This window comes from Chrysemys picta, chromosome 4 (genome assembly GCF_011386835.1).
Source record: "Chrysemys picta bellii isolate R12L10 chromosome 4, ASM1138683v2, whole genome shotgun sequence".
NCBI classification, from domain to species: Eukaryota; Metazoa; Chordata; order Testudines; family Emydidae; genus Chrysemys; species Chrysemys picta.
This window is the reverse complement of record NC_088794.1, coordinates 88,123,025-88,149,836: the sequence shown is the minus strand read 5'-3', so window position 1 is coordinate 88,149,836 and position 26,812 is coordinate 88,123,025. Positions and strand designations below refer to the sequence as shown.

The 26,812-nt window shown below is 42.2% G+C and overlaps 1 protein-coding gene across 2 annotated transcripts in view; it reads right to left on the bottom strand.

The window, feature by feature from the left end:
• Nucleotides 1-1,794: 1,794 nt before the first annotated feature.
• Nucleotides 1,795-26,812, bottom strand: part of SLC39A9 (solute carrier family 39 member 9) — a 36,119-nt gene continuing 11,101 nt past the window's right edge. Inside the window, exons 3-7 of one of the 2 annotated variants that reach the window (XM_005305930.5) lie at nt 24,150-24,341; nt 20,114-20,182; nt 17,578-17,663; nt 12,156-12,290; nt 1,795-7,409 (exon numbers count right to left, since the gene is read on the bottom strand). In XM_005305930.5, the coding sequence (XP_005305987.2) occupies nt 7,179-7,409; nt 12,156-12,290; nt 17,578-17,663; nt 20,114-20,182; nt 24,150-24,341 (713 nt within the window). In that variant the 3' untranslated portion in view covers nt 1,795-7,178. The remainder of the gene's footprint in view (nt 7,410-12,155; nt 12,291-17,577; nt 17,664-20,113; nt 20,183-24,149; nt 24,342-26,812) is intronic. The other variant, XM_042849347.2, reaches the window with a different exon arrangement.

The window sequence follows — 26,812 nt, the reverse complement described above, 5'->3', positions numbered from 1 at the left end:
ATCCTGCATTGCAAATTGCAGGCTGCAGATTGTAAAGTCTTCAGGGCAGGGAAAATGTCTTCTATAGAGGCTAACCCACTCAGGGTACTGTAAAACAAATATTAACATTATACAGATTAGCTGTACACAGCATACAAACATTTCATTTTAATTTTGTTACCTTTTCAAAGGATCACTCGGGTCAAATCTGGCCCCAAACTAAAGTTTGATAAAAACAAGCTGTTAGCCTGGAGGTGTTGGTTGTGACTCCACAGTTAAGGTTGCACTAAGTTTTTCACTTTAAGCAAGGATTCAACCTGTTTTGTATTACGAATATAGTGTCTCCTCCCCCAAGTTCATAGCATACAATCTGAGAAAGGACTAAATTTTCTGAGGGTCTCCCATTAAATCTGCAAATCTGTAAGAAGCATGTCCTGGTAAATCATCTTTTTTGTACCTTTTTGCTCAAAAACCATATGCCAAAACTTCTCTGACACCACTTCAAACTTCTGACAACCTCTTGGCTGTAGGCCCACAGGTTATTTTCTGTTCGCCTTTATAACTGAAAATATGCGCATCAGCAAATATAGTCAAGAGAAACCCCAGGAAGGAGTCTTTTTCAAAATGGTCACAATCTGCCCTCACTTAAGAGGGCTCCTGTTTCCCTACAGTATTGAAAAGAGGAAGTTTAGGCTGCCCTTAGCAGAGATGGCCACTGCCTTCCATTGTTGCTAGTGGGAATGCCAGGAGCCAGAGAGGGATACGGAGGTGCTGTGAAGGCATGTGTGCTGGGGGAAAGAGCATTGGAGGATAGATAAACTAGGCTGCAGGGGAATGTGGTGTACACAGAGAGATGGAGAAGATTAGAACAGCAGCTTCTCCACAGCCCAAAGGTGAGGAGAGGCTAAGTAGAGTCCCCTCCAAAAGTCAGCACAGAGGCTTACATTTTGTTCATGCATTTATTGTTGAATTTTTAAATCTGCAATGCTCACATGCAAATTGGGGGCTCGCTATTTCTCTCTTGAGGCTCAAAAAAATCAGAAACCGGAAAAAGCCAATAAGTGATTATTAATATTTAAGTCAGTTTTAAGCCAATCATGATTTCAGATGTGTCTAATTCATGATTATTGAATACTTGTGGTTGGTAATACTGCTCCTGACATCCACTCTCATTCCCCTCATTGTAATCCCAACTTCTTTCTGGCTAGTGGGAATCTTGGGTGAAGACGCTCTCTGGGGCTGCCCAGTAACAGAGCTCAGACAGTCTGCCTCTCACCAGCTTTCTCTTGTAGCTTTAATTTCTGTGGCTATGAGCCCCACAGAAATGCCTATACAATAGAACCTCATAATTATGAACATGTTGGGAAGGGAGGTTGTTTGTAACTCTGAATTGTTTGTAACTCTGAACAGAATGTTATGGTTCTAAAAGTTTACAACTGAACATTGACTCAATACAGCTTTGAAACTTTACTATGTAGAAGAAAAATGCTGCTTTTAACCATCTTAATTTAAATGAAACAAAGTTTTCTTACCTTGTCAAATCTTTTTTTTAAAAACTTCCCCTTTTTTTTTAGTAGTTTATGTTTATCACAGCACTGTAATTTATTTGCCTTTTTTTTTGGTCTCTGCTGCTGCCTAAATGTGTACTTCCAGTTCCAAATGAGGTGTGTGGTTGACTGATCAGTTCGTAACTCTGAGGTTCTACTGTATATAAAAATAAAATGCACTAGTCTTCAGCACTATCTTGAAGTGCCTCTGCTCTTCACATGGTCTCTAAGAAAACCTCATATGATAAATGAGAAGCCAACTCTTAAGCACTGCACCTAATAAAAATTTAATATAATAAAACAAATCAAAAAACCAACAACATTATTTTTTGTAACCATTCACAATTAAAGTGGAAAAAAACAAAACATTATAAGGCAGCCATTCATGGAATGATTTCATGTGTACAAATGGTTTTGAAAAGACATTAAAATTACAGCTCAGTATGCTGAGTCACTTCAACTGCAGTAACCAGGCAATTTTAATCCCTGGAAAGCCTGAGCTGCTGGAAGATGTAACCAAAGGAAAATGAGAAAAGCTGATATTTTAAAAAGTTCAAATCTGAAATTCATGGGACGGGTTCCCCACAAGTCCACAGACAAAAGAAACCAAACTTCTCCTCCCAGATTTCCTGAGGATGATCAAGGAGACAACGCAGAAGAGAGCAACAGCAACATAGTTATTCTGTAGCCTTTCCATGTTATTCTGAGTATAGTTGACAATAAGGGCACAAGTCAGCCACTGCCAAGAAATCCTATAAGACAATCACCAGCCTCTACAGTAGTTCCTGAACAAATATTGTTGTTCTCCTGGGTCTCTTGGATAATGTTAAGGTTTTACGATATTCCACGCAGGAGTGCTCCCTGAAGCTTAGATGTAGACACTAGGTTCTCGTGCTTAATACATGGCAAATTTACAATACACGGAATAGCCATCAAAACATCTTTACCCTGGTGTGTCTGCCCTGCCATTCTCACATCTGTAAATATAAATGAGGCTCGTATATCTCAGTTGTCATCAGGTACTGAAAAAATATTTTGCCTTTATTATGAGGAACAAGAATGAAATCAGAACAGTCAATGAAATAGCTGAACTCATTGGGATTAACACAGATGTAACCTTAATTGATTCTTAGTATCAACTCAACCATCGGAACTGATAAATTGGCTGATGTGGAGAGTTCTGGTTTGGGGGTAGGATTTGGAAAAAGAAGGGAAAAATGCAAGCCAATCAGTTACAGTGTTGTCTGGGTATACCTATTTTCCACCCCCATTACAACTGAAAGCCTATATAAGGATGGACATTACAGACAAAAATGGAAGAGTAATGAAGAATTGATTTACAATTAAGTTTTCTGAGGAATGGAAACTGACAAGAGATGGCCCTGACTACATGTGATAATTGATTTTATTGTGGCAGATAAAGAGGGAGGATGGAGGTATGATCAGAGATGTTTTCACCCCAACTCGTATTTAACTGAAATCTTATGTTGAAAGAAAATAATCTGCTATGGGGAATTACAATTAGGATAGATTTGGTCACTTGAGGCAAAAAACAGTTACTCATCTTCTCGTAACTGCTGTTCTTCGATATGTGTTGTTCATATCTATTCCAATCAGGCGTACAATGGTCACGGGGGTTGTAATGAGCTGAAGGCACCGCCGGCAGTGGCACCACCGACAGAAGCGCCGGCACTGCCATTGCTCCCTACAGCTCCAGCACCGACCCTCCTGTTAGCACCACCACCGACAACTATAGCTTCGATTCCACTGGAGACGACGATATTGGCACCACCAGAACCAGCACTTCAGCACCTGCCTCGGCACCGATATTTCCGCCTCCAGCAAGCCCGACATCCTTGCACCCCCCGGTCCATCTTGTGTTGCCTTGCCTTTAATAAAGACGATTGAAGAGACGACCAAAACCCTGTGGCAGACCCCCGCTTCAACAACAAGGTCTGATTCCTCCACCACCGCCTCCGCCTGTATGCCCAGGTTCTGGGCAGCATGGCTTAAGAGCTGCTGGAGTGCCCCGTTATCTTCCAGAGCTGGGGTCGTCTACGTCCCTGCCACCGCTTCATCCAGAGAGGATGAGGAAAGGCCTGGCAACAGACCCTGCTCGCTCCCTTCAGCGCCCCGTGGGTCTCGCGACATGTGGTATTCCACAGCATGCGGTGCCGGGCCCGCTGGAGGCGGAAATATCAGTGGCGAGGCAGGTGCTGGTTCCAGCAGTGCCGATATCGTCGATGCCGGTGGAATTGAAGCTGTAGCCATCGGCGGTACCACTGACAGGAGGGTTGGTGCTAGAGCTGTAAGGGGCAACAGCGGTGCTGGCGCTTCTGTGGCAGGGGCCGCTGCCAGCGGTACCGGCATTGCCTGCGGCTCATTACAACCCCCGTGGCCATTATACGCCTGACTGGAATGGACGTGAACAAGCACTGAAAACTTTACATTCTGCTACATTCACAACAAAACTGTACATTCTGCTATGCATCTCTCTGATAACCCCCAATTCCCTTGTTAACTGCGGCAGTCTCAGCCATATAAGTTTAAACAACAGTTCAACAGATATATATCATTAAGGCAGCCAAAAAAAACAAAGCTAGTTCTAAGTGGACAGGAAAAAGCAAATCTTATGCCACTTAGTCAAACTGCAAAGTGAAAATTGCACATTACTGGGCCTTCTGTCCCCATTTTGTTTGTAGATATTTTAATTTGTGAACCCTTTTCAGATTCTTGCACTGTTATATCTTGGCCAATAATGCTTAATGCTCTGGCCTCTCGAGCTTAGTTTGTACAATACTAAACTGAGCATTATCATCACTGGCAATTGCCCCAGAAGTTGGAGACTTGATCTTATGACGTGCCCATGGCAAGAAGTCTGCAAAACCCTCTTAGCAATGCCAACAGGAAGATGATTATCACTATAGTAAACCTGCCAGAATCTATGTCAGCAGGGGAGAGAGATTTGGTCAAATGTCTCCTCAATAAGCAATGGTCCATAGAGAAAGGTTCTGGCTGAATATTGCAGCCTGGCAGGAAAAGATGGTAAATGGGACGGTAAAAGTGGATGTATAGGTTTCTGACCATTACAGTGACTTGACATGAAATGATGGCTGATGCTGAACCACAGATGTTGAAAGATAACCATAAGCACGTGCTGGGGAAAAATGGAAGTAAACTTAAAGTGTGCTTCTACCCCAAAATGTAACTGCAGAAGTGTCACCAGGGAGGTTCCATTTTCAGCCAATGACTACAGATCAGATTTGCTCAGTTTACAAATAGAATTGGTGTTTTTTCATAACTGCCAGCCCTGCAAATTTACCAAGAGGTCTAAGAGCAGGATTCTTTGTACCTTATATGTTGCCTGTCACCACCACCTGTCAAAAAGGTTCTACAAGCTCAATTATGCCCTCAGTGACACTTGTGCACCATCACTGCCTTCAGTGGATTTACACAGGTTTGTCAGTTGCAAACAGTTCCATAACTGTGGTGGTACACAGAGAACAGAATCCAGCTCTCTAGCTGAGCTGTGTTTGTTTTTCAGAGTTAACGGTATAAAAGTAGATTTGTATTTGTCTCTTGAGAAACTAGGCATGACTAAATACATAGAGGGAATAGATCTAGTCAGTTAGGTGGTGCTATTTTTGCTACTGCTTTTCAGAACACAACAGCTTTTTAAAAGACCTAGTTTCATGTACCATGGTTTAGGTCTAATATTTTATCTACCTTAAAATAATTAGTCTTGTGGGAAGGTCTTCTACATTCTAATAATTCTGCATTGATTTTCAAATCCACCTTTCTAACGATAAAAAACAAAAAAGCAGTCACCACTGTTAAAATCTGATAGCGGATTACTGTTTTTGTGCAGCTACAAAGCCACTGAATAGAGTGATCACTAATTAAACTAACAAATCCTGTTCCAAGAGCCATGCTGATACCCACTGCTGAGCTAGAAGATAATGAGGATGTAATGAAGTAAAGAAGTCACAGCCATGATGGCTTGTGTACCATAAGAAACAGATGGCGAGGGAAGAAGGAAGCTCTCTCTTTCACAAGGAGATGACAAGTTCCTTGAGAAAGCAGTGATTTCAAGCTTTGAAGATTTGTTTCAAACAATGAAAATGACTAAACAAAAACATTTTGGCAATATTATATATAAGAAGTGCAGATAGATTCAGAGTAGGGCTTAAAATGGATGCAGCATAAAAGCAATTTTTGTAAAACAAGAGTTGTGTTTTCAATCTGTACATGTCAACTGTTCTGAATTTGTATGCACTACAGTTATTAAAATGTACCATTTCTTGCATAATTAAACAAAAACACTGCCTGACAAGAGAAGGCATGTCTTGATAAGGAGAGAATCTTTTATCATCCAGCTGCAATGGCACTGAGTCCCAGAAGAACATCACTACAACCAACCATAATCAAGAGATGGTGGATTGCAAAATTCCCAAAGGAGAAAGGTATGATTTTAATAGGTTCTCAACAAAAACAAAATGCTTCTTGCTTGTTGGTATGAAGATTTAGCAGAGCAGTTAACTAGTTTAGACACACTGTGCACCTGCCAATATGCACAGAGTGAGTATTTAACCAGAGATCTTGTTTTGTTAACCTTAATATTTTTTATTTAATGAAAGAAAAAAACTAACCACTAGTTTCAGCCCTTTGTAAATGAGCTAGTATAGTTCTCTGGTCCCTCAAAATCCATTTCCATCAGATCTCCACTCAGAGCCCTGAACAGTTTGATTTAAAAAGACACTGTGTATTTGTCTCTCAAGGATAGTAGCAGTGCAGCCCTGGTGCCAGATTCCTAACTGCCTCTACAGTTTTGGTTGCTACTCTTTACGGACACGATGGGAGATCTGCTTCCAATGTGTGCTTTGTTTCTGTTTTTTGTTAAATAATGTAACAAGCCATTGCATAAACCAAGTAAAAACAGAATATTTCCTTGTTTCTAGGACTTCCTTGTTTCCTTTGTGTTAATCCAGGGAATGCAATGCAAAAGTCATCTCCACGTACTTAACTAGCTGAATTCTGACATCCTAGACTTCCTCTAATCTTTGTCCAATAATGTTTCTTCCAATCCACAGTTCTTTCCTTTTGCAACAAGTGCCTTAACCAGAATTTTGAGTACTGCATCTTTACAGCAAGGTTTATGGCATTGATATTACATGGATCAGTCACATATGTCAGGATAACATAAAAAAATTGTAGGGGAGGTTCCCCTATTCTACTGGTAAGAAGATTTCCACATATTAAAAGGCATCCATCCACTGTTTTATTCTCAGCTGTTAACGCTGAGTTGCAGAATACTTTGGTGATTGCAATTTCATGATGAGCCATTAAATTCTTCCCCACTCACCTTTCTTAAAATTCAAAGTCCATCTTCCCTGAGAATAGGGGCCAGAAATCAAAATTAAAATATCAAATGTCTTCAGAAAAGAAAATTACACAGAATTTATGTCCGGCTGCCAAAGTACATTTTGCTACACTAAAAGCTTTTCCAGAATTCTTCATGTTGGAATCAAGCTTCCCTCTGAACTCCACAGGGCAGATGGGGTGGATGATGGGGTACGAGAGACAACGATGAAAAGAGCAGCTGACATTTACTGCTCACACCAGATCAAGGAGAAGAACAGTGACTTTGAACCTTTAGTGCTGGTGCCCAATGGACAAAACTAGAGGAATAAGGCAGCCAAGGACCAGGGCTGCCACCTCCAGGCGGCTGAGTCCTTTCCCACCTGTTGATTCAGGTTTGTGGCTATGCCCCATTCCTCCCACCTCTGGGAGGACGTGCACTGTGGCAACATAAAGGAAAGTCCCAGCAGAGAAAAGCATGGCAACTCCAGTGGCGTTGACTTCTGAAAGGGCTTCTTTGCTGCTCTGTGAAAGAGAAAAAGGAGAGGGGAAGAGTGAAAATGAATCCAAACTACAACAGATTCAACAAATAAATAAAAACCCCTTAACATTCCAGCTTTATTATGATTTGGTCAACAATCATTCTTTCGAAGTCGACTATCTTAAAATAAAAAAAAAAAAAAAAGATACCACACTCGTGTGAAAATGTTTTAATGACTTATACTTTCAAGTAGCATCTGACATTATAAGATTAGAGGAATTAAATATCTTTTTTCCAGTTTACTTTGTGCATTTGGCAGTACTGTGTGTATAGTAAACTGAACTGTTTCTCATATATAGTCAGTTACCCCGTTTGTGCGAGTCTTTCACACAGCAACAGAGGAGCAAAATATACTTCTTAAAATAGGAAAATTAAATTGTAAACCCACAAAATTTGGCGCACACACAGTGAAGTTTTTTTTTATTTTAAATTACTAGATTTCAAGATGACCTCAAGTCTTTAAAGGCCTGGTTCTCTTCCCACTGGGTCAATGTGAGTTTTGCTACTCATTTCAATGAGATCAGATTTCAGGTCATAGATGCCCACCCAGCTGTATTTACATTGTAAGCACAGCGAGCACTGTGCATGGGTTCTATACAAAATTATTACAAACCTGGGATGTATCTAACATGTTAAGAATGATCAAGAATCCTTCTATTCATTTTATTTCAGTATGTCTCTCCATTTACAGAAGAGGTTCTGCCACACCATGATTAGGATCACACTACACATAACCATAGGGAATACAATGCAAAATTTGTCCATTCATTTTTAAGGTCCTTCTTTGGTCAAGTTCCCATTTATCTCTGTGATCTTATTTCCTGGTATAGTCTCAACCTATCCCTCTGACACAGAAGAGGAAGCCAACGTTGGCCAAGCAGAGGTTGATTCTTTGCAACTGCACTAGCTCCATAATTATTTCTGCCTCCCCAATTCCCCATTCTTCTAAAATGTTGCTCAAAACTCAGCTCTTAGCCTGCCTAAAACCAATGACCCATCAACAAAGATCCCTCACTGGTGTTTTTTATTAACAAACCTATCAAACCTCTCACCATCTACTGTGTAAATGGTGTTGTTGCTAGCATGGTTCCTTTCTAGTTTCTCTCTCCCAGGCTATTTACTCGAAGTCTCTCCCTGTCCTTTTTTCTAGAATCCTTTTCTACAACTTCATAGCGCATCATCTATGCAACCTACAGCACTTACAGCAGTGGATTTGTTACAGAAAGGTGACAGTAGATAGGAACATTCAGATTGGGACAGGTGTGATAAGCACAAGTGCAATGACCTGGTTGACAGCTCACTGTTTGTAGACAACCTAGATGAGGTGGGGTTTGAGCTGTGCTTTTTACAAAGATAGATGGGAACTCAATAAGGCAAAAAGGCTATTTTAGAGAGAGAGTATAAAATTCAGCACCTGACACAGGAGGGATGATCAAAACTGACAGAGCAAAGATTGAAAAGTGAAGGAGCCCTTGAACATGAGGAGAGCAAACTGTAGTGGAAGGGGAACAAGTGGAGACCTTTCAGAATTAGAGATGATGCGATGGCACACATACAGGCAAGAAGGCATGCCACAGTGTTCTGAATGGACCTGAATATGAAATCACCTAGGCATGACATGACAGAAAAATATACCAAACGCTTAGAAAAAAAAATCTTGGTGAGAAACAGCATATAATCCTAAATAGACATGTCACTTTGTGGTATGCATAGAACATAACAGTCTCCTTTCACATCTCACATATGGATAGCACTACCATTTTTATCCCTTGATTTCTGATTAGTTCTCATTACAATTTTAACACTGGATTAGGGAACAGATTTATGCATCCTAACCCTTCTATTTTAGCCAGAGATTGAATCACCAAGTGTTTCCTTCACATCTCTTCAACAGAGACTTCAATTCCAAATTGCACAGTCTTTACCTTTTTACTCACTGCAAGAAATGTCAGGCTCGATATTAGGCCAGTTTCTTAGGTCATTATATCAACTATACTGAACAACTGGAGGCTGGAAGTTCTGAAATATCTATAGCGCTAAGAACTTTGCTGAAGGTTCTACACTTGGCGCATTTTGAGTCTCCACTTAGTCCCTGCATATTGAGCTATATTTTAGGCTGGGCTTGGTGACAGATCTCTGAAGACAAATACAATACACTAACCAAATCAGCCTCCCACATCCAACCCTCTATAGATAAGTTAACAGGCACTTATATAAAGACTGTCACACATGTGTACACTAGTGCAGTGGTTCTCAACCAGGGGTAGGCGCACCCCTGGGGGTACACAGAGGTCTTCCGGGGGGAAAAACAACTAATCTAGGTATTTGCCTAGTTTAAACAGGCTACATAAAAAACACCAGCAAAGTCACAACAAACTAAAATTTCATACAATGACTTGTTTATACTGCTCTATATACTATACACTGAAAGCTTCAGTTTATATTCTAATTGATTTATTTTAAATTATTGTAAAAATAAGTACACTTTTCAGTAATAGTGTGCTGTGACAGTTTTGTATTTTTATGTCTGATTTTGTAAGCAAGTAAGTGAGGTGAAACTTGGGGGTACACAAGACAAATCCAACTCCTGAAAGGGGTACAGTCATCTGGAAAGGTTGAGAGCCACTGCACAGGTACATTTAAATATATTTACTACAAACTAGTTAAGATGAACAAATGAGGCTTAGCCTAATGAGTATCTTATTGGGTGTTCATTCTAGGCAGATGTTGAGGTTTTCCTAGGGGAAGATGTATGATCACTAACAGTGCAACATTTATTGTTGGTGTTGCAAGGGGGGAAGGGATAGCTCAGTGGTTTGAGCATTGGACTGCTAAACCCAGGGTTGCGAGTTCAATCCTTGAGGGGGCCACTTAGGGATCTGGGGCAAAATCAGTACTTGGTCCTGCTAGTGAAGGCAGGGGGCTGGACTTGATAACCTTTCAAGGTCCCTTCCAGTTCTAGGAGCTAGGATATCTCCATTAATTTAAGTCTGTTTTCTTGGAAAACCTTTTGATTTTTCAAAGGAACACCTGGTCTGTCTCAATCAGAGTTCACACTACACACACAGTACATCCTGCATATACACAACTCTACAATCAGGATTTTCTTATGTAAATAAATATGAAATGTTTTTAGAAATGTTTAGATACAGATCACTTTGAATGTATGGACTGCTATAGTCAAGAATCCAAACCTTGAGGGCGGGTAAGTTGTCTAATGGTCGTATCAGTGCACTTGGGAGTTGCGATTCCTAGTTTTCCTGTTCCTGGCTTTACTAGCAACTCAGCCTGTTTTCCTACGCTTGATTTACAGGACAGTTGTGAGATTTAATGACTTATGTTTTTAAAGGACATGGATTGTCTTGGATGAAAAGCACCATGTAAATGTGAAGCAATAGCAAAGTCCCAGGGATTCTGTCATGATCTGGTCCCAAGTTCTTCAGCGAGGCCTTTACTTTGAATGGCACGCCAATGCTGAGTTAAGTGATACTTGATAATGCTGCAAAATTTACAGTGTGTGTTCAAAACCTGAGATTTTTTTTTAATCTTACTAGAAGTACAGTGTCCCTTGTGATATTATATTTTAATATTAAATACTGTATATTGTATGCTTCACCTAAAGTTTTGATGTGCTGCAGATTTTTGTACTGACAATATAAGAAGTTGTCAAGGGGGAAAGCTGGAAGCTTTGGGCAGCATTTGGGGCCTTTGTCACAGCAGAAGGAAAGGGAGAGGCAGGGCCGGCTCCAGGCACCAGCCCACCAAGCATGTGCTTGGGGCGGCGCCTGGAGGAGGGCGGTGCGGCGGGGCGCTCTGGCCGCCGGGGAGAGCAGAGCGCCCTGGCCAGGCTCGCCGCCCTCCCCCTGGCGCTCCGGCTGGTCGGGGATTGCGGGCCCACGGCCGGGCTTGGCGCCCTCCCCTGCCGCGCTGGGGGGGGGGGGGGGGGGAAGACGGCTGCGGGTGGCTTTTTTGCCTAGGGTGGCAAAAAAGCCAGAGCCGGCCCTGGGGAGAGGACTTGAGTTTGAGCTCCCAGGAACTGTTTGAGCCTTTGGGCACCAAGGAGGGGATGGATCTCTTCTTTCCCTCTTCCTAGAGACTGAGGTAACAGTTTGTCCCTCAAGGAGCTGGGGCTTGAACTCCCGACCCCTTAACAGTGATAGCCACACCACTGCCCCAATATCTTCCACTGAATCCAGTACAGATGGATACGCACAACAACTAAATATTTCCACTAAAATTATCAGCACTGTAACCGTTAATGTTAAGATTTAAATTATCATCATGTTTCAGAGGTAAAACCACTTCAAGGAGAACGGAGACACATCCCCACATGTCAGAGCTACTGTTTCAGCTTGCAGACTCAGGAGGTCAACAAAGCATCCATTTGTATTTGTCAGGTTAGTTTCTTAAAGTGAAACTTACAGGGCAACTTAGCTTCTTAAAATGAAAGCTTAGATTCTCCAGCACAATTGTCTGGCAGATTCAACTGCCACAGAATTGTGGAAAAGTATTATTTGTTTAGTTAAAACAAACAGAAGCTTCCTTTTTTGAGAATTTTGTACATAAACTTGCAACTACATGGCGGGAAGGTCCCAGCTACAGCGGATAGTATGGAAAAATGTATTGGCGGTGGGTGAAGCAGTTTGGAGTTCTACAAGCCCAGTAAGGAGTTCCATGCCCCTCAAGCCCAATTGCTAAGCTCCTGGCAAAATTAAATCCCAAACATTTACCTTGCTTAGCCCCAAGTATGTCACCATTGACAAAACAGGTGCTGCCAATGCAAAGACCAGCAAGTGCTTTCTGATTCGATTCCGTTCCAGCCCAGCATGCATTAGAAAGGAAACCAGGCCAAAGGCAGCTGGTGCCTGTAAAAGAACAATAGTCAATGCAATATCAGCTTGGCTAGGATTCCCTGTAATTTAAGATGTCCAAAGGCAAAAAATTTTTTTGGTGAATATGTATTATTCCTACTAACTATATTGAAGTGGAATATTCCCAACCAGAGTGCAGGGATGCTCTACAGTTACTGACCTAGAACAGTTATGCCACTCTCTGCATTCTTTTTGGTTCTGGTTATCTTATTTCCATAATCACTGGATGGTTATTTCATAACAACAATACAGCATATGACTCCACGTACTATTATTGAATGCCAGGATTTTCATTACTGTACTGATTTGATTGGTAACTATAACCCTTTTGTTCTGACTCGCTTTGGTAATCAAAATTTGTTCTGATCAACTTTTGTAATCAGAATTTTTAGGCTACCTGCAAGAAACAAATATGCCTCCTAAGTGACTTTTCTTCAACTAAGGGAGGAAAAATTCCAGCATTTACATGAAAGAAGAAAAAATGCCATCAAAACAAAGAAAAAGGGGCTGTCAAACTGTCAGTAAAAGATTAACAATCTTTTTGATTTATTTCCCTCCTTCAGGCCCAATTCTGATCCAACTAAAATCAATGAGAGCTTTGCTACTGACTTCAGTGGAAGCAAGACCAGACACTTCTTCCCCTCTCCCATCAATCCAGTCCCTTCCGTACAAGCCACAGGAACTATCAGATTCGTGATTACATCGGGACAATCCCAATCTTCCCTTCCCAATTTAGTTTTGAAACACAATGTAAATTAAAATATATTGCAGCTGCCTGCCTGCAGGAGAAGCTTGCTGATCTTTAGGAAGGGAAATACAGGTGGGGAAAGAAGATGTGTGTGTGTGGGGGGGGGGGGGGAGAGGAAGTAGCAGTAATTGTGGAAGGGATAAGGAAGAGAAAAAAATTCAATTTAAAAAAAAATTCTTTCAGCATTTCATGGACAACCCACTTTTAAAAAGTTTTCTTCTTTCATTTAAAAAATATTTACTGTACACTTTTAAAATATTGTTAATAATTTAAAATGTCAGAATAATAAGTGTTCACTTCCCCTTTACTTGGTAATAACCAGATCCTGACCTATAAAACACCGTGGCCTTTGGCCACAGTGTTGTCATCCCAGAACATGGTTACCATGTATATCACTTATTATACAAGTGAAAACACAGCAGACCTGATTTTTCAAACACTTTAGGTATGCATCTACACAGACAAAAGGTCTGAACAAACTGCATGACTAATTACTGTGAATGGCAGTAGGTTGCAATAACTGCACATACAAATTAGGTGTGCAACTGTGTGCTTGAGGTATTTGAAAACTAGATCCAATAAATCTTTTCCATACCATGTACAAATAAGGTCTGAACAAATACATGTTTAATTTAGTATTAAAGGGAAACTGAAAGGCTATTGCCCCAACTTTGGTGTCTGGTGTTTCTTCTTTATTGCAGAAGACATATCAAAACACTTATTACAGTGTAAGGAACTGAATTCAATTTTGCTTCGCATGTCTGCGATGCTGTAACCCTATCAACCTCAGCATTACCCTTTAATGATGAAAAATGACTGCAGACCTCTTAATATGTTACTCCTGGGAGAATTCTGCACAGAATTAATGTCCCCCGCAGAATAATTGATTCATGCGCCCCTTCCAGGCAGCAGTCCCGAGCAGGTGTGTCTGATTTGGGCATCAGGACAGCCGGGGGAGACATAAATCACTGCCATGGGGGGCGAGGCTGGGCGTGCATGCAAGACTCTGTCCCTCCTGTTTGCCATCATGGTGTGCCCAGAGCCGGAAATGGGGAGAGCGGGGGATGCCCTGGCCGGTGGCTCCTACCCTGTGCTGGGCTCCAGTTGATAGTCCCTTTTATGTCCCCCCGCAGCCTAGCCGGATTTCCTCTTCCCCTGCATGGAGTGGCCGGGGATGGGTCAGCCCACCACCAAGAACCGCCCCAAGCTGCAGACGGCTACACACACACACTTCCTGCCTCCATGGCTCCCCAGTCATGGGGGGGGGGGGGGAGGTTGTCACTGTACAGGTAGTTGCCCCCATCCACTCAACCCCAGATGCTCTCCCACCCCTCTGCATCCTGACCCCCACACCTGCACCTATACCACCCCTGAGCTCCCCGCACTCAAGCCCCTACCCTGACAAGCCCCACCCCCCCTGCACCTGAACCATCCCGCCAAGTCCCCAGCACCCAGACCCACACCCCACTAAGCCCCAGCCACCTACACCTGGACCCCCACCATGCACCCAGACCTCCCGGCCATGCCCTATCCCCACGAGACCCAGACCACCCCTACTGAGCCCCAACCACCTTCACCTGGACGCCCCCGCAGAGTCCAATTCCCCCTGAACCCGGAATCCCCCCAAGGAGTCCCTGTGAATCCAGATCCCCCCACACACCTGGATCCCCGACTGAGCTGCCTGCACCCAGACTGTCCCACACAGAACGCTCTCACCGCACACCTAGATCCCCCCCACACTAAGCCCCTCCATACTTAGATCCTGCTGGACAGAGCCTGCTTCCCCTACACCCAGATCAGGCAGCAGTGCTGGGCATGTGTGCGAGTGAGACTCTGTCCCTCTCGCTCACTATCACGGTGTGCCGGCATGGAGGGGCAAGTGCTGCATGGTGTTTCTGTGGCAGACCCAGCCCTTGTGCTGTGTCAGGGTGGAGTGCAGCCTTACCACTGCATCCGTGTCCCGGGGAGGGGGTGGGGGCAGGAGGATCCCCCACCTCCATGTAGCCAGTAGCCTGCGCTCGCCACTGCCATGCTGGAGCCTTCACACCCATTGCCCTTCTAATCTATTGTCTGCAACAATTTTAATTCTAGTCCAGTGACTATATGGTGACATGCTGAGTACTCCTTAACCATGCCACTCACTAAGGCCCCAATCTGGCAAAGCATTAGTTTCACTGGGGATACTCAGGCGCTGAACTTTATGGACATATTTAAGTGCTGTGCCAAATCATGGCCTAACTTCACTCCTAGGGATGTACTGCCCTTTAGGGTATGTTTACACAGCAAAGAAAAACCAGGCGCTGGTCCATGCCAACCAACTTGGGCTCACAGGTCTTGGGCGTGATGGGCTGTTCCATTGTTGTGTAGACTTCTGGGCTGGAGTTGGAGCCCGGGCTCTAGGACCCTGCAGGGTGGGAGGGGAGGGTTGCCAACTTTCTATTTGCAGAAAACCGAACCCCTTGCCCCGCTCTCTGCCCCAAGGCCCTGCCCCTTCTCTGAGGTCATCCCCCCACTCACTCTATCCCCCCTCCTCCCGTCGCTTGCTCTCCCCCACCCTCGCTCACTCACTCATTTTCACCAGGCTGGGGTGGTGAGGGCTCCGGCTGGGGGTGCAGGCTCTGGGGTGGGGCCAGGGATGAGGGATTTGGAGTGTGGGAGGGGGCTCCGGGCCGAGGCAGGGAGTTGAAGTGTGGGAGGGGGTATGGGTTTCCTGGGTGAGGCCAGAAATGAGGGGTTCAGTGTGCGGGAGGAGGCTCCGGGCTGGAGCAGGAAGGTAGGGTGCGGGCTCTGGGAGGGAGTTTGGGTGTGGGAGGGGGCTCCAGGCTGGGGCCAAGGGATTCGGAATGCAGGAGGGGTTTTGGCATGCAGGCTCTGGGCGGCACTGACCTCAGGTGGCTCCCAGGAAGTGGCCAGCATGTCCCTCCAGCTCCTAGGTGGAGGGGCCAGGGGGCTCCGTGCGCTGCCCCTGCCCGTAGGCACCGCCCCCGCACCTCCCATTAGCCGCAGTTCCTGGCCAATGGGAGCTGCGAGCTGGCGCTCAGGGCGGGGGCTGCACACGGAGCCCCCATGGCCGCCCCTTTGCCTAGGAGCTGGACAGACATGCCAGCCTATTCCTGGGAGCCAGGCAGAGAGCCTGCCTGCCCTGCTGCACCACCAACCAGACTTTTAATGGCCTGGTCAGCGGCACTGACTGAAGCTGCCCTTTTCGAGAGGGTGTTCTGGTCTGAGGGATGGTCTAGACAGATTTGGTCCAGCCATGCAGGCAGGGGACTGGACTCGATGACCTCTTGAGGTCCCTTCCAGTCCTAGAATCTATGAACCTGGCAACCCAATGGAAGGGTCCCAGAGCTCTGGCTCTAGTCTGAGCCCAGAAAAGTCTGCACAGCAATTAAACAGCCCCCAAACCTGAGCTCCGTGAGCCTGAGTTGGCTGGCATGGGCCAGCCGTGGGTTTTTCTTTGCTGTGTAACATACCCTTAAAGTCTTCTGTGCTTGACATACATGGAAATATTATTGTTGTCTGTTCTGTGGAGCCATATTGATGTGCTAATACACCTAGTAAGGAATCTATTTGACAAAAAACATTTCCTGGATCTTTTTTGTTGCCTGTATTGTTACAGACACACTTGCTGACAGGTATTATGAAATAAATTACCAAAATAATTGAAAATAGTATGATAATATGATATTTTGACAAATAAAATATGCAGCATTTTAAAATATTGCGCACAGAATTTTTTACTTTTTGGCACAGAATTTCCCCAGGAGTAATAATATGTATATATTGTTCCCACAGTGCTGAGAACCAAACATACATATAGAAATGAATCCTAGCAGGAGGAAACAGTTTTCCGTACTTTAGCATAACATACGTAAGTGCCCCTTGCCATATCCCCAGGGCTTCTTCAAGTATCCCTAGGGGCTGGTCTACACTACCGCTTAAGTCAATGTAATTTAGGTCGCTCAGGGGTGTGAAAAAGCCATGCAAGTTACATTGACTTAAAGCGGTGTCCACACTGCGCTATGTTGTTGGCGGGAGATGCTCTCCGGCTGAGACAGCTTCCACGTCTCGTTAAGGTGGAGTAATTATGCCAACAGGAGAGCACTCTCCCGTCAGCATAGAGCATCTTCACCAGACATGCTGCAGCAGCGCAGCTGCTACTATAGCAGTGTGGCTGCTACATTTCCTCCAGTGAATATACTGTTCTCTTTTCTCTCTCTCCCCCATTTTTGTAGGTCATCGTCAGTTGTTTGGGCAGCAGGGGGTTGGGTTTGTCAATGAACAGCTGAAATGCATCCTCCCACACCCAAACTGACTGGATATAGCTTCCTTTGATACCCATAACCACCCAATATTATACTTGTGTTCTCCAATCCCTTATTTTTGTATTACCACCTGATCGCTTCACTGCAGCTCCACATACTGAGGTTAACTCAAGCAAGAAACCCAAATAATTAACTCCTCCTATATGCAGTAGAAACTGAGTTGTCTTAAAAAAAAAAAAAAAAGTATGAATTTATGATCTGGACTTACCTTGTGTAACATAATTGCAACAAATACTATTAACTGGACACTGGTCTGAGAAGTGGAAGCTGCTGCACCCAATGCAACACCATCAGCTTAATGGGTAGAAAGCCAAAAGAGCGCATAAGAGTTCACCGATTATTCATACACACCACAAGGTTTATTTATTTTTCCATTGGCTACCAATATAAAATTGTATATTGCTTTAAAATAATTTCCCTTACTTACAAAACCCTTAATACTGACCCAACTGCTCTCTGACTTGCTTCCCCCTTCCTTTCCTGAGCCACTTTGAGGTTTGAGGGCAAAATCCTAGCCCTAGTGAAGTCAAGGGGAGTTTTGCCACGGACTTCAATAGCACAAGGATTTCACACAGAGTCTGCTCAGTCTTTGGTATGTCCTAATATAAAACTGGAATAATTCAGGGAACAGAGATTTAGTAACTAATTTCAAAAGTTATGGAATGTGTTTCCTATCTAAACTTAAAGCTGAAAATCAGTTTTAATCTTTACAAATTTACAAAGAATTCTAGTTATTACTTTTGGAATTGTGAAATGCCTAAATATTACATAAACACTGTTTTACTGTGAAAAAAATCAAAAGAAAAACACACAAATCAGTTAATTGGCTGTTCATAAAAAAATTCTCTCTTTTTATATAAAACACATGCATTAACAAAACAACATTTTTTGGTTAAAATCTGTTTCATGACGTACATTTACACAGTGCCTTTTATCAACAAAAACATTTGTGTATATGTATACATTTATATTACACACACACACACACACACACACACACAGAGAGAGAGAGAGAGAAGTGTAGAGGATTACTTCATGAGAGTTTGAGCTAGACAAATTATGTATAAACAATAAAGTAAATGAATGAGTTAAACAGATCATCCCAAATGACTGTGAATCAAAACCTTAACACTGTATGACACACAAATATTTTGTTTATAGAACATATTTTTAGAGGAAAAACTGCTTTAAAGAAGTTTTAGAGAAATTTAAAATTGATACTATTTTTCACAACATTCCCCTCTCCCATCTGTAAAAGTTAATTATCTTAAGACCATGAATCCAAACTGTAAAGGTCTTGGAAAGACAGGGGGAAAAGTATTAACCAATACATTTTAGAAACTTCTAAAAATTACTTAAGTAGCTTTTTATATACATATATATAAATGTATGATGACGACCAATATCTTCCAACCTACCAGGAGTAGAATTAAGTGTTGCCATTTCATTGGCAAGGAGTGTTTGTTGTATGAGAACATACCTACATTTCCAGTGGTTAAATGCACCATTTTCTAATCCCAGTGGCCTGCAAGATATTGGACCTAGAACCAGTCATGGGTCCAGCACTGAATACTGCCCATCCTGCATGCAAGTCATTCCCCTCCACCAAATATGGATTTCCTCCCCACAAAATTCCACCTTTCTTCCCACTTCCCCCAAAGTGACTGCTCTATGAAAGTTTCTCAGAGGTTTGGAATTTTAGAAGTGGTCCCAGCGGAGATGGATTAGTGGGCATATTGAAGATGAGTTCAATATAAACAAATTGCTAAATCTAACTTGCATTTAAGTGGTAAAATCCCTGGAACAAGAAGTATCTTTTTTATTAAATATGTTTACAGTGCCTAACCCGTTGTGCACTATTGAAATCCAAATAAGTGAATAAATAATTCATTACAAAGATTTCAACCCCACATGTATAACATAACAAATATTTGTATGTATTGTTTCATCCATCACTGATCAGCAGCCACCACTGGAGTTGGAGCAGCAGATGGTTAACAATGCACAAGTCTTCAGGAAAAGAAATGAAGAAAAATATTGTATCTAATTAAGACTCCCAGGAACATTTTCGGGAGGCAGAATACTATTTTCATATTAGGATTTAATCAAGCCAATCACTCGGCTTTTGTTTTAAAATGAAACAGAAGATGCAAAAAATCCAAGGCTTTCAAAATAGCCTTCATTTTACAGTAAAAGTAATTTACTAAATACATCAAAAAGGGACTCACCAGATCCTAAATGACTGACCAAACATACTATAATACTGTTACAGCTGCAGTTATAATAGACAAATTGGTGTCCCCTGCCCCTTAAAAATTTTGGATGAAGTGTTATTTTGTATTGCTAACACTTACCCCTCAACTATTTATACATTTTAAAAATTCTCTATGCTGTTTCTTAGCATCTAGAGTAGTTTCTCTCCTACAAAATTAAAAATCAGGTTTACTGTGATTAAGATTTCTAAAAACCTCCCTAAATCCTTTTCATCTGAATCATATCTAGACATATATCCCAGTCCGTGTGGATTTTTTCAAACCATTTTTACACAATGTTCAGTTAGCTTACTTAGGAAAAGATGGAAAATGTGCTTCTAAATACATAAAAAATCCCCACAGTGCTAACTTTTTTGGTGAATATACAATAATTATTGCAATTTAAAATTCAAAAGGTTTATTTAAGTTAGACAGGAAAAATGACAGTGACAGAAGATTGCCCCTTACAGATCTTACAGTTATTCAGCCTACCTGCAGCATGGACCACTAGTCCCAGTGTAGTAGTGATTTTGGAATTGCCTGACCTTGCTGCTTCTGGGTCTAAAATAATCATAAGGAAATTAAGCATTAGACAATATAAGATATCAACAAACATATGAATCATGCTGGAAGAAAACATATTACAAACACCGAGGCATAATTTCTCAGCTGTGACCCATTTTTAAACAGTTAAGCAATTACCAGAGGTTTCCCAGGCAAACTAGTCAAGATATCATATAGTATCCTTCAGAATTTAAGGGAACATTGACAAGGGGATGCAACAGTCATCTTCCCTCATCTTTTTGAAACTAAACTATAGTTTGAGATTCTTTACCTTCCCCAGCTCAGCCCAGAAAGGTAGCTTTAAGCCACCTTTGTACTCAGGATTCTGGGCTACTCCAAGGGCTACTGCATCTCCCAGCCTAAATAAGAGCAGCCAAGAGTTGCTCTAATTTACGTCAGCCTCCCAAATGCTGACTCTGGGCTATTCCACAGTCTGATGCACCACAGAATGTCCACACTATCATGTGCTATCCAGGCCTCCTCTCTCCCACTATGCCCCCTGAGCTGGGGCTTATAGGAAGGCCCCACTACGGCAGTGACTGGACTATGGGCAACTCCCTGCTGGCTCCTTGTGAGCTGTTTATGAACTCTATATGCTGTCATATGGACTGAAGCAGATGGCAGAATCCTCCCATACTCTTTAATGTAGAAAGAGAACATCATGCATAACTGCTTAGGATTGAAGGCAGATGATGGGCTATTCATGTCTGTAATTGTTTGATAACTACTTTTATCTCACCATCTATTTGTAAACTAACTTCTTCTGGAGAAATAAAAAAAAACCCACTCCTATACAGAAGAGGAATTGATCAGTGAAATTTTCTTCCAGTGGGCTGTGAACTACTGTTACAAACATAAAAATATCTAATCCTTTAAATTTCAAGTGGTGAGACAACTTTTACTATATTGCTACTTGACTCTGCTACCTGAACTGGAAGCCCATTCCATCTATTCACACTCTCAAGTTCACTCTCACCCTTCAAGTTCAAGAGACAAAGTGGATGAGGTAATATCTTTTATTGGACCAACTTCTGTTGGTGATAGTAGACGTTTTCTAAAGCTCGTCTTTCACTGACAGATGTTGGTCCAATAAAAGATATTATCTAACCCGTCTCTCTAAAGCCCTGGGACCAACACGACTACAACATCCCTTCAAGCTCTTTTGTCATTTAATTCCTCTTAATTTAAACCTATGTTCTTAGTTCTGGACTATCCACCAAACCCAAACAGATGATCACATTTAAAGATTATACTCCATTCTAACCTCTATATCTATCGTAGTTAAGGGAACAGAAAATCTAGTCAACTAAGATAACATTAATGGGTAATTAATACCACTGGTTCAAGGTTCAAGTCAGGAAAAGGCATTTTATAAATCCCTAACTATTCCAGCAACACTTGCAGTTACTCTGTTATATTTCATGTGGGAGATAAAGCAAAGGCTCAGAAAAATTGCTCCCTATATTGTTCAGCTTTTGAGTCTGTGCATCTTAATAGGTCAAAGACACAAGGAAGCCCATTTTCTCCTAACCAGGAAAGAGAAAAAAAAAAGTGTTGTAAAATGTAGAAACAAGGATTTTAATACAAGTTGCTCTACTGAGTTTCTTGCTAACCTATTTGCCAAGCCTCCATTTGAGAAGCTAAGCGAATAAGATAACAGAGTCAGTACACAGACATGAGCATCTGCGGGGAAGACTTTCAATCAAGGTGAGAAGTCTATGTGTAGAGAAGGGGAAAGACAAAAGCGAGAGAATGTGATAAAGAGTATGAAATACTTACATTAACAAAATCTAAACATAAGCACATTGCTGAACACTGACAAGAAATAAGGATGTAAGTGAAGTATGATAGAATGATCATTTCAACAGTATTTTGAACTACATTTTATTCAAAAGGTTTTTATAGGCACTTAGAGGAGAGGAAAGTGATCAGGAACAGTCAGCATGGATTCACCAAGGGCAAGTCATGCCTGACTAACCTAATTGCCTTCTATGAGGAGATAACTGGGTCTGTGGATGAGGGGAAAGCAGTGGATTTGTTATTCCTTGACTTTAGCAAAGCTTTTGATACGGTCTCCCACAGTATTCTTGCCAGCAAGTTAAAGAAGTATGGGTTGGGTGAATGCACTATAAGGTGGATAGAAAGCTGGCTAGATCATCGGGCTCAACAGGTAGTGATCAATGGCTCCATGTCTAGTTGGCAGCCGGTTTCAAGCGGCATGCCCCAAGGGTCGGTCCTGGGGCCGGTTTTGTTCAATATCTTCATTAATGATCTGGAGGATGGTGTGGACTGCACTCTCAGCAAGTTTGCAGATGACACTAAACTGGGAGGAGTGGTAGATACGCTGGAGGGTAGGGATAGGATACAGACGGACCTAGACAAATTAGACGATTGGGCCAAAAGAAACCTGATGAGGTTCAACAAGGACAAGTGCAGAGTCCGGCACTTAGGAAGGAAGAATCCCATGCACTGTTACAGACTAGGGTCCGAGTAGCTAGGCAGCAGTTCTGCAGAAAAGGACCTAGGGGTTACGGTGGACGAGAAGCTGGATAGGAGTCAACAGTGTGCCCTTGTTGCCAAGAAGGCTAACGGCATTTTGGGCTGTATAAGTAGGGGCATTGCCAGCAGATCGAGGGACGTGATCATTCCCCTCTATTCGACATTGGTGAGGCCTCACCTGGAGTACTGTGTCCAGTTTTGGGCCCCACACTACAAGAAGGATGTGGAAAAATTGGAAAGAGTCCAGCGGAGGGCAACAAAAATGATTAGGGGTCTGGAGCACACGACTTATGAGGAGAGGCTGAGGGAACTGGGATTGTTTAGTCTGCAGAAGAGAAGAATGAGGGGGAATTTGATAGCTGCTTTCAACTACCTGAAAGGGGGTTCCAAAGAGGATTGATCTGACTGTTCTCAGTAGTACCAGATGACAGAACAAGGAGTAATGGTCTCAAGTTGCAGTGGGGGAGGTTTAGATTGGATCTTAGGAAAAACTTTTTCACGAGGAGGGTGGTGAAGCACTGGAATGGGTTACCTAGGGAGGTGGTGGAATCTCCTTCCTTAGAGGTTTTTAAGGTCAAGCTTGACAAAGCCCTGGCTGGGATGATTTAGTTGGGATTAGGTCCTGCTTTGAGCAAGGGGTTGGACTAGATGACCTCCTGAGATCCCTTCCAACCCTGATATTCTATGATTCTATGAATAAAATTTCACATTAAAAGTACAAATATTTATTGGTTTAGTTTTCAGGAAAGATTACCTACATTTTGTTCTGCTGTACACAGAAAGCCAGCATGCACTTACTGGGAAACTACTGAGGAAGATTACCAGTGAAAGTCACCATAGCCCTTATCATGCTTGGTGGTCCATGTGAAGTCCACTGAAGTCTACAGGGCTCTATGTGGTTGCAACAGTCAATCTGTGCAGATCACAATGCAGGACTGGGGCCTTTCTTCCATGAAAATTTACAGCCTGAACTAAGCCAAAATTTTGTTCTTTGAAATGTTTAATTCTAAGCAAGACAATAAAGTAACTAATGAAGTTAAGACTCTGGTTCTTCAGTTTTGGATTTTTGCTATGTCAGTGGACTACTCTATTTGTCATATATTAAAACCTACACTGCTTAAAGCCTTTACACACACAATGCTGTTGGTCATCTATTATTTCTAAGCAGACTTTCTCTGTCAGCATGGCACAGTCCACACACTTGAGCATTATTAATCAAATATTCACATTATGCTGCCTTCCAGCACTGACAGTAACACTGCTTTATTATTTCACATAACAGACCATGCTTACCTTTATGTTTGTAGAATACCAAGCTAAATAGAGCCCTCATCCTGACTGGGCACTACTGTATTAAAAATACATAATAAATAATCATATTCTGAAAATACACCTTGTTAATTCATTCTGGTTGCTGCACTAGCTCCAAGGCAAGTGCCAATCTGGCAGGAGAGGCTTTACTTACCATCTGTAGAGTGCACGTGGGAGCTGCCTATCTGGTCCACCAAAAGCATGAAGACAAAACCAAGGACAAGGGAAACACCAATGTACGCGTGTAATTTTGAATGGTCATGGCCATGCTCATGCTCAGCTGTTATTTCTGCTGCTTTCTCAGATTCAATCACATTTTGAGTCTCACTGGCCTGATGGTGCTTCCCTAAAGCAGATAAACAGGTTGATTAGGAAGATCCCAAAGGTGATGTTCTAATATTTTCTAATCCTTCACGGAAAGCTTTCTTCATACCTGGTCTTAACAATATAAAGCAGGAAAGAAAAATAGATTTAGATTTTTTTGTTTTGTTTTTAATGTCCTAGTTTATCCCACTTTGGGGACCAACACTACTACTGTTGTAACTGAAATCAGTATATTTGAAAATGTAGAAAACATCCAAAAATATTTAAATTGTATTTTCTTAATTGCGCGATAAATTTTTTTAATCACTTGACAGCCCTACTTAAAATCTATCTTTCTGTAGTTAGTAAACCTGTTTTATATTTTACCTAAAAAAGTGTGTTTTGGTTGAAGTGCTTGGGAAATCTCAGCTCAGTTTACAAAAGGCTAGTGTGTATCCATTCCACATTGAGGGAGTGGCAAACTATTTAACGAACTTACACTGGCCAGGCTTCTCACCAGTGCAAGACAATTTAGTTCTGGGGTGCAAAGCTGGGGAGCTGAGGGGAATTGGCTGGACCCTCCCTATTGATGGTTCATGAGTGGCTGGGAGATCATTCATGTAACACAGTTGAGTGTGTCCCCACCTGTGGATGTCTGTGTAAGTGCAGTGCTTACCAGAGCATGACTTCAGCATCAGTGTGAGAAGCTGCCCAGGTTGGTGGGTTTGAAGGGCTGAGTGGTCCCTCAATCCAGGTTGCACCCCGGAGATCCCATCACAACATTTCAAGTTATAGTATAGTCCCAAGTATGGAAGTCAGACTTTACTAAAACATGCATTTAATCATACTTAAAAGCCCCAAGTATATTCAGAAAAATTAAGCTGTTTCAGTTTCTCGATAATATGACCCCAGTCATCGCAGCTGCCCTTTCGTTGTTTAGGTGGGGAAAAAAACAATAACGGAAGCATGGTGACTAGTTTGAGCAAAGTTCCGGGGGGGGAGGGAGAGGGAGGGAGTCAGAAGTTCTGGGTTTTGTTCCTGACTACAACGTGACCTCAGGCATGTCATTTAACCTCTTTGTGCCTCAGCTAACTCATCTATAAAAATACTGTACACACTGAATCTCTAAAAAGTACTTTAGAGATAGCAAAACAGGTGCAGCTATCTTGCCAAATCAGTGACTGAGTCAGAAGCCCTGAGATATATTCCTGACTCCCAGTCCCCATTCTAGCCTCTAGATAGAACTTGCTGCCTCCATCACAAAAGAGGGTTACTACTTATGAGTGTGTTTGCTAGGTTTACTTAGTATTTGTAAAGCACTTCAAGATCCTCATAGGAAAAGGTGCAACAGAAGTGCTAAGTATGATATTGAGCTGGACCCAACCTTTGTCTCTTTTAACATTATTATATTTTGTAAGGTTTTTTTCCCCCCAGAAGACATAATTAATGTATATTCAGAGGGGTGACTCCATATTTTCATGAAAACTCTTAGGGGGAATTTATTTTAAAATGAATTTAAATGAAGCATTTTGCAATGCTTCAATGCCCTACAAAATGTAGGCATGGTAACTTTGAACAAAGAGGTGTCTGTGGCACACAAGACATTCTACAGACTCCTGAAGAAACAGTTAGCTGTGGATGATGAAATTGCTGGGTAAGTCTGGGGTGGTTTTTTTTTTTTTTTTGGTTCAAACACTTGAGTAATACTGAATATTGTTTTCTATTATGAGGACTTCTGGCTTAATTAAATACTAATGGCCTCTTGAGGACAGCAGCCACTGTTAGAGACATCTGGGAAAACCCTAGCAAAATATAATGATGTCTCACTGCTACTCTTTTTATGAATTAAATGGACCTTTCAACAGATCACTTCAGGAGGAGGGAGTGGAACACTGTGCAAATGTTCAGTTATACTCTGTGCACAGATCATTTAATTTGCAATTAAAGGGACACTGTCCAGTTTATGGCTGTTTTTTACACTCTTCCTACATCTCCGTCCGGTCCTTTTGCACTGCTCAGGCACTACTCTTGTACGAGTCTCTCACTTTTGTCTTTGTGCCTTCTCTTATGCTGTCCCCTAAGCTTGGAACTGTCTCCCTGATTTTGCATGCCACTAAAACACCCTTTCTTCTTTCAATCTTCCTTAAAAGCACTGTTTCCAGAAGGCCTTCAAACAATAACCCAAAAACAAAATTTAAACCAGCTTTAAGGGGAAAACAGACTAAATTTAACTTTCTGGTACTTAAACACTAGCACAAGGTAGCAAAGTTTGTGTTGCAACACTGCAGAGGAAAGTGTATTGATTAAGCAAACTTTCCACTGGAATTTTAAAAGATGTAATGGAAAACATGTTATTTGCTTTGGTTCTGTAAGCCTCTCAGGCTTTTACAAAAGCTTCATTAGGGCCAAATATAACGTGACTGTGTCTCTTTAAAAATAGTCTTAGGTATGAACAGACAATTGGAATAAGAGAAGAGAAGAGAAGACAGTCCATTTCTTAATCTAGCACTTCAA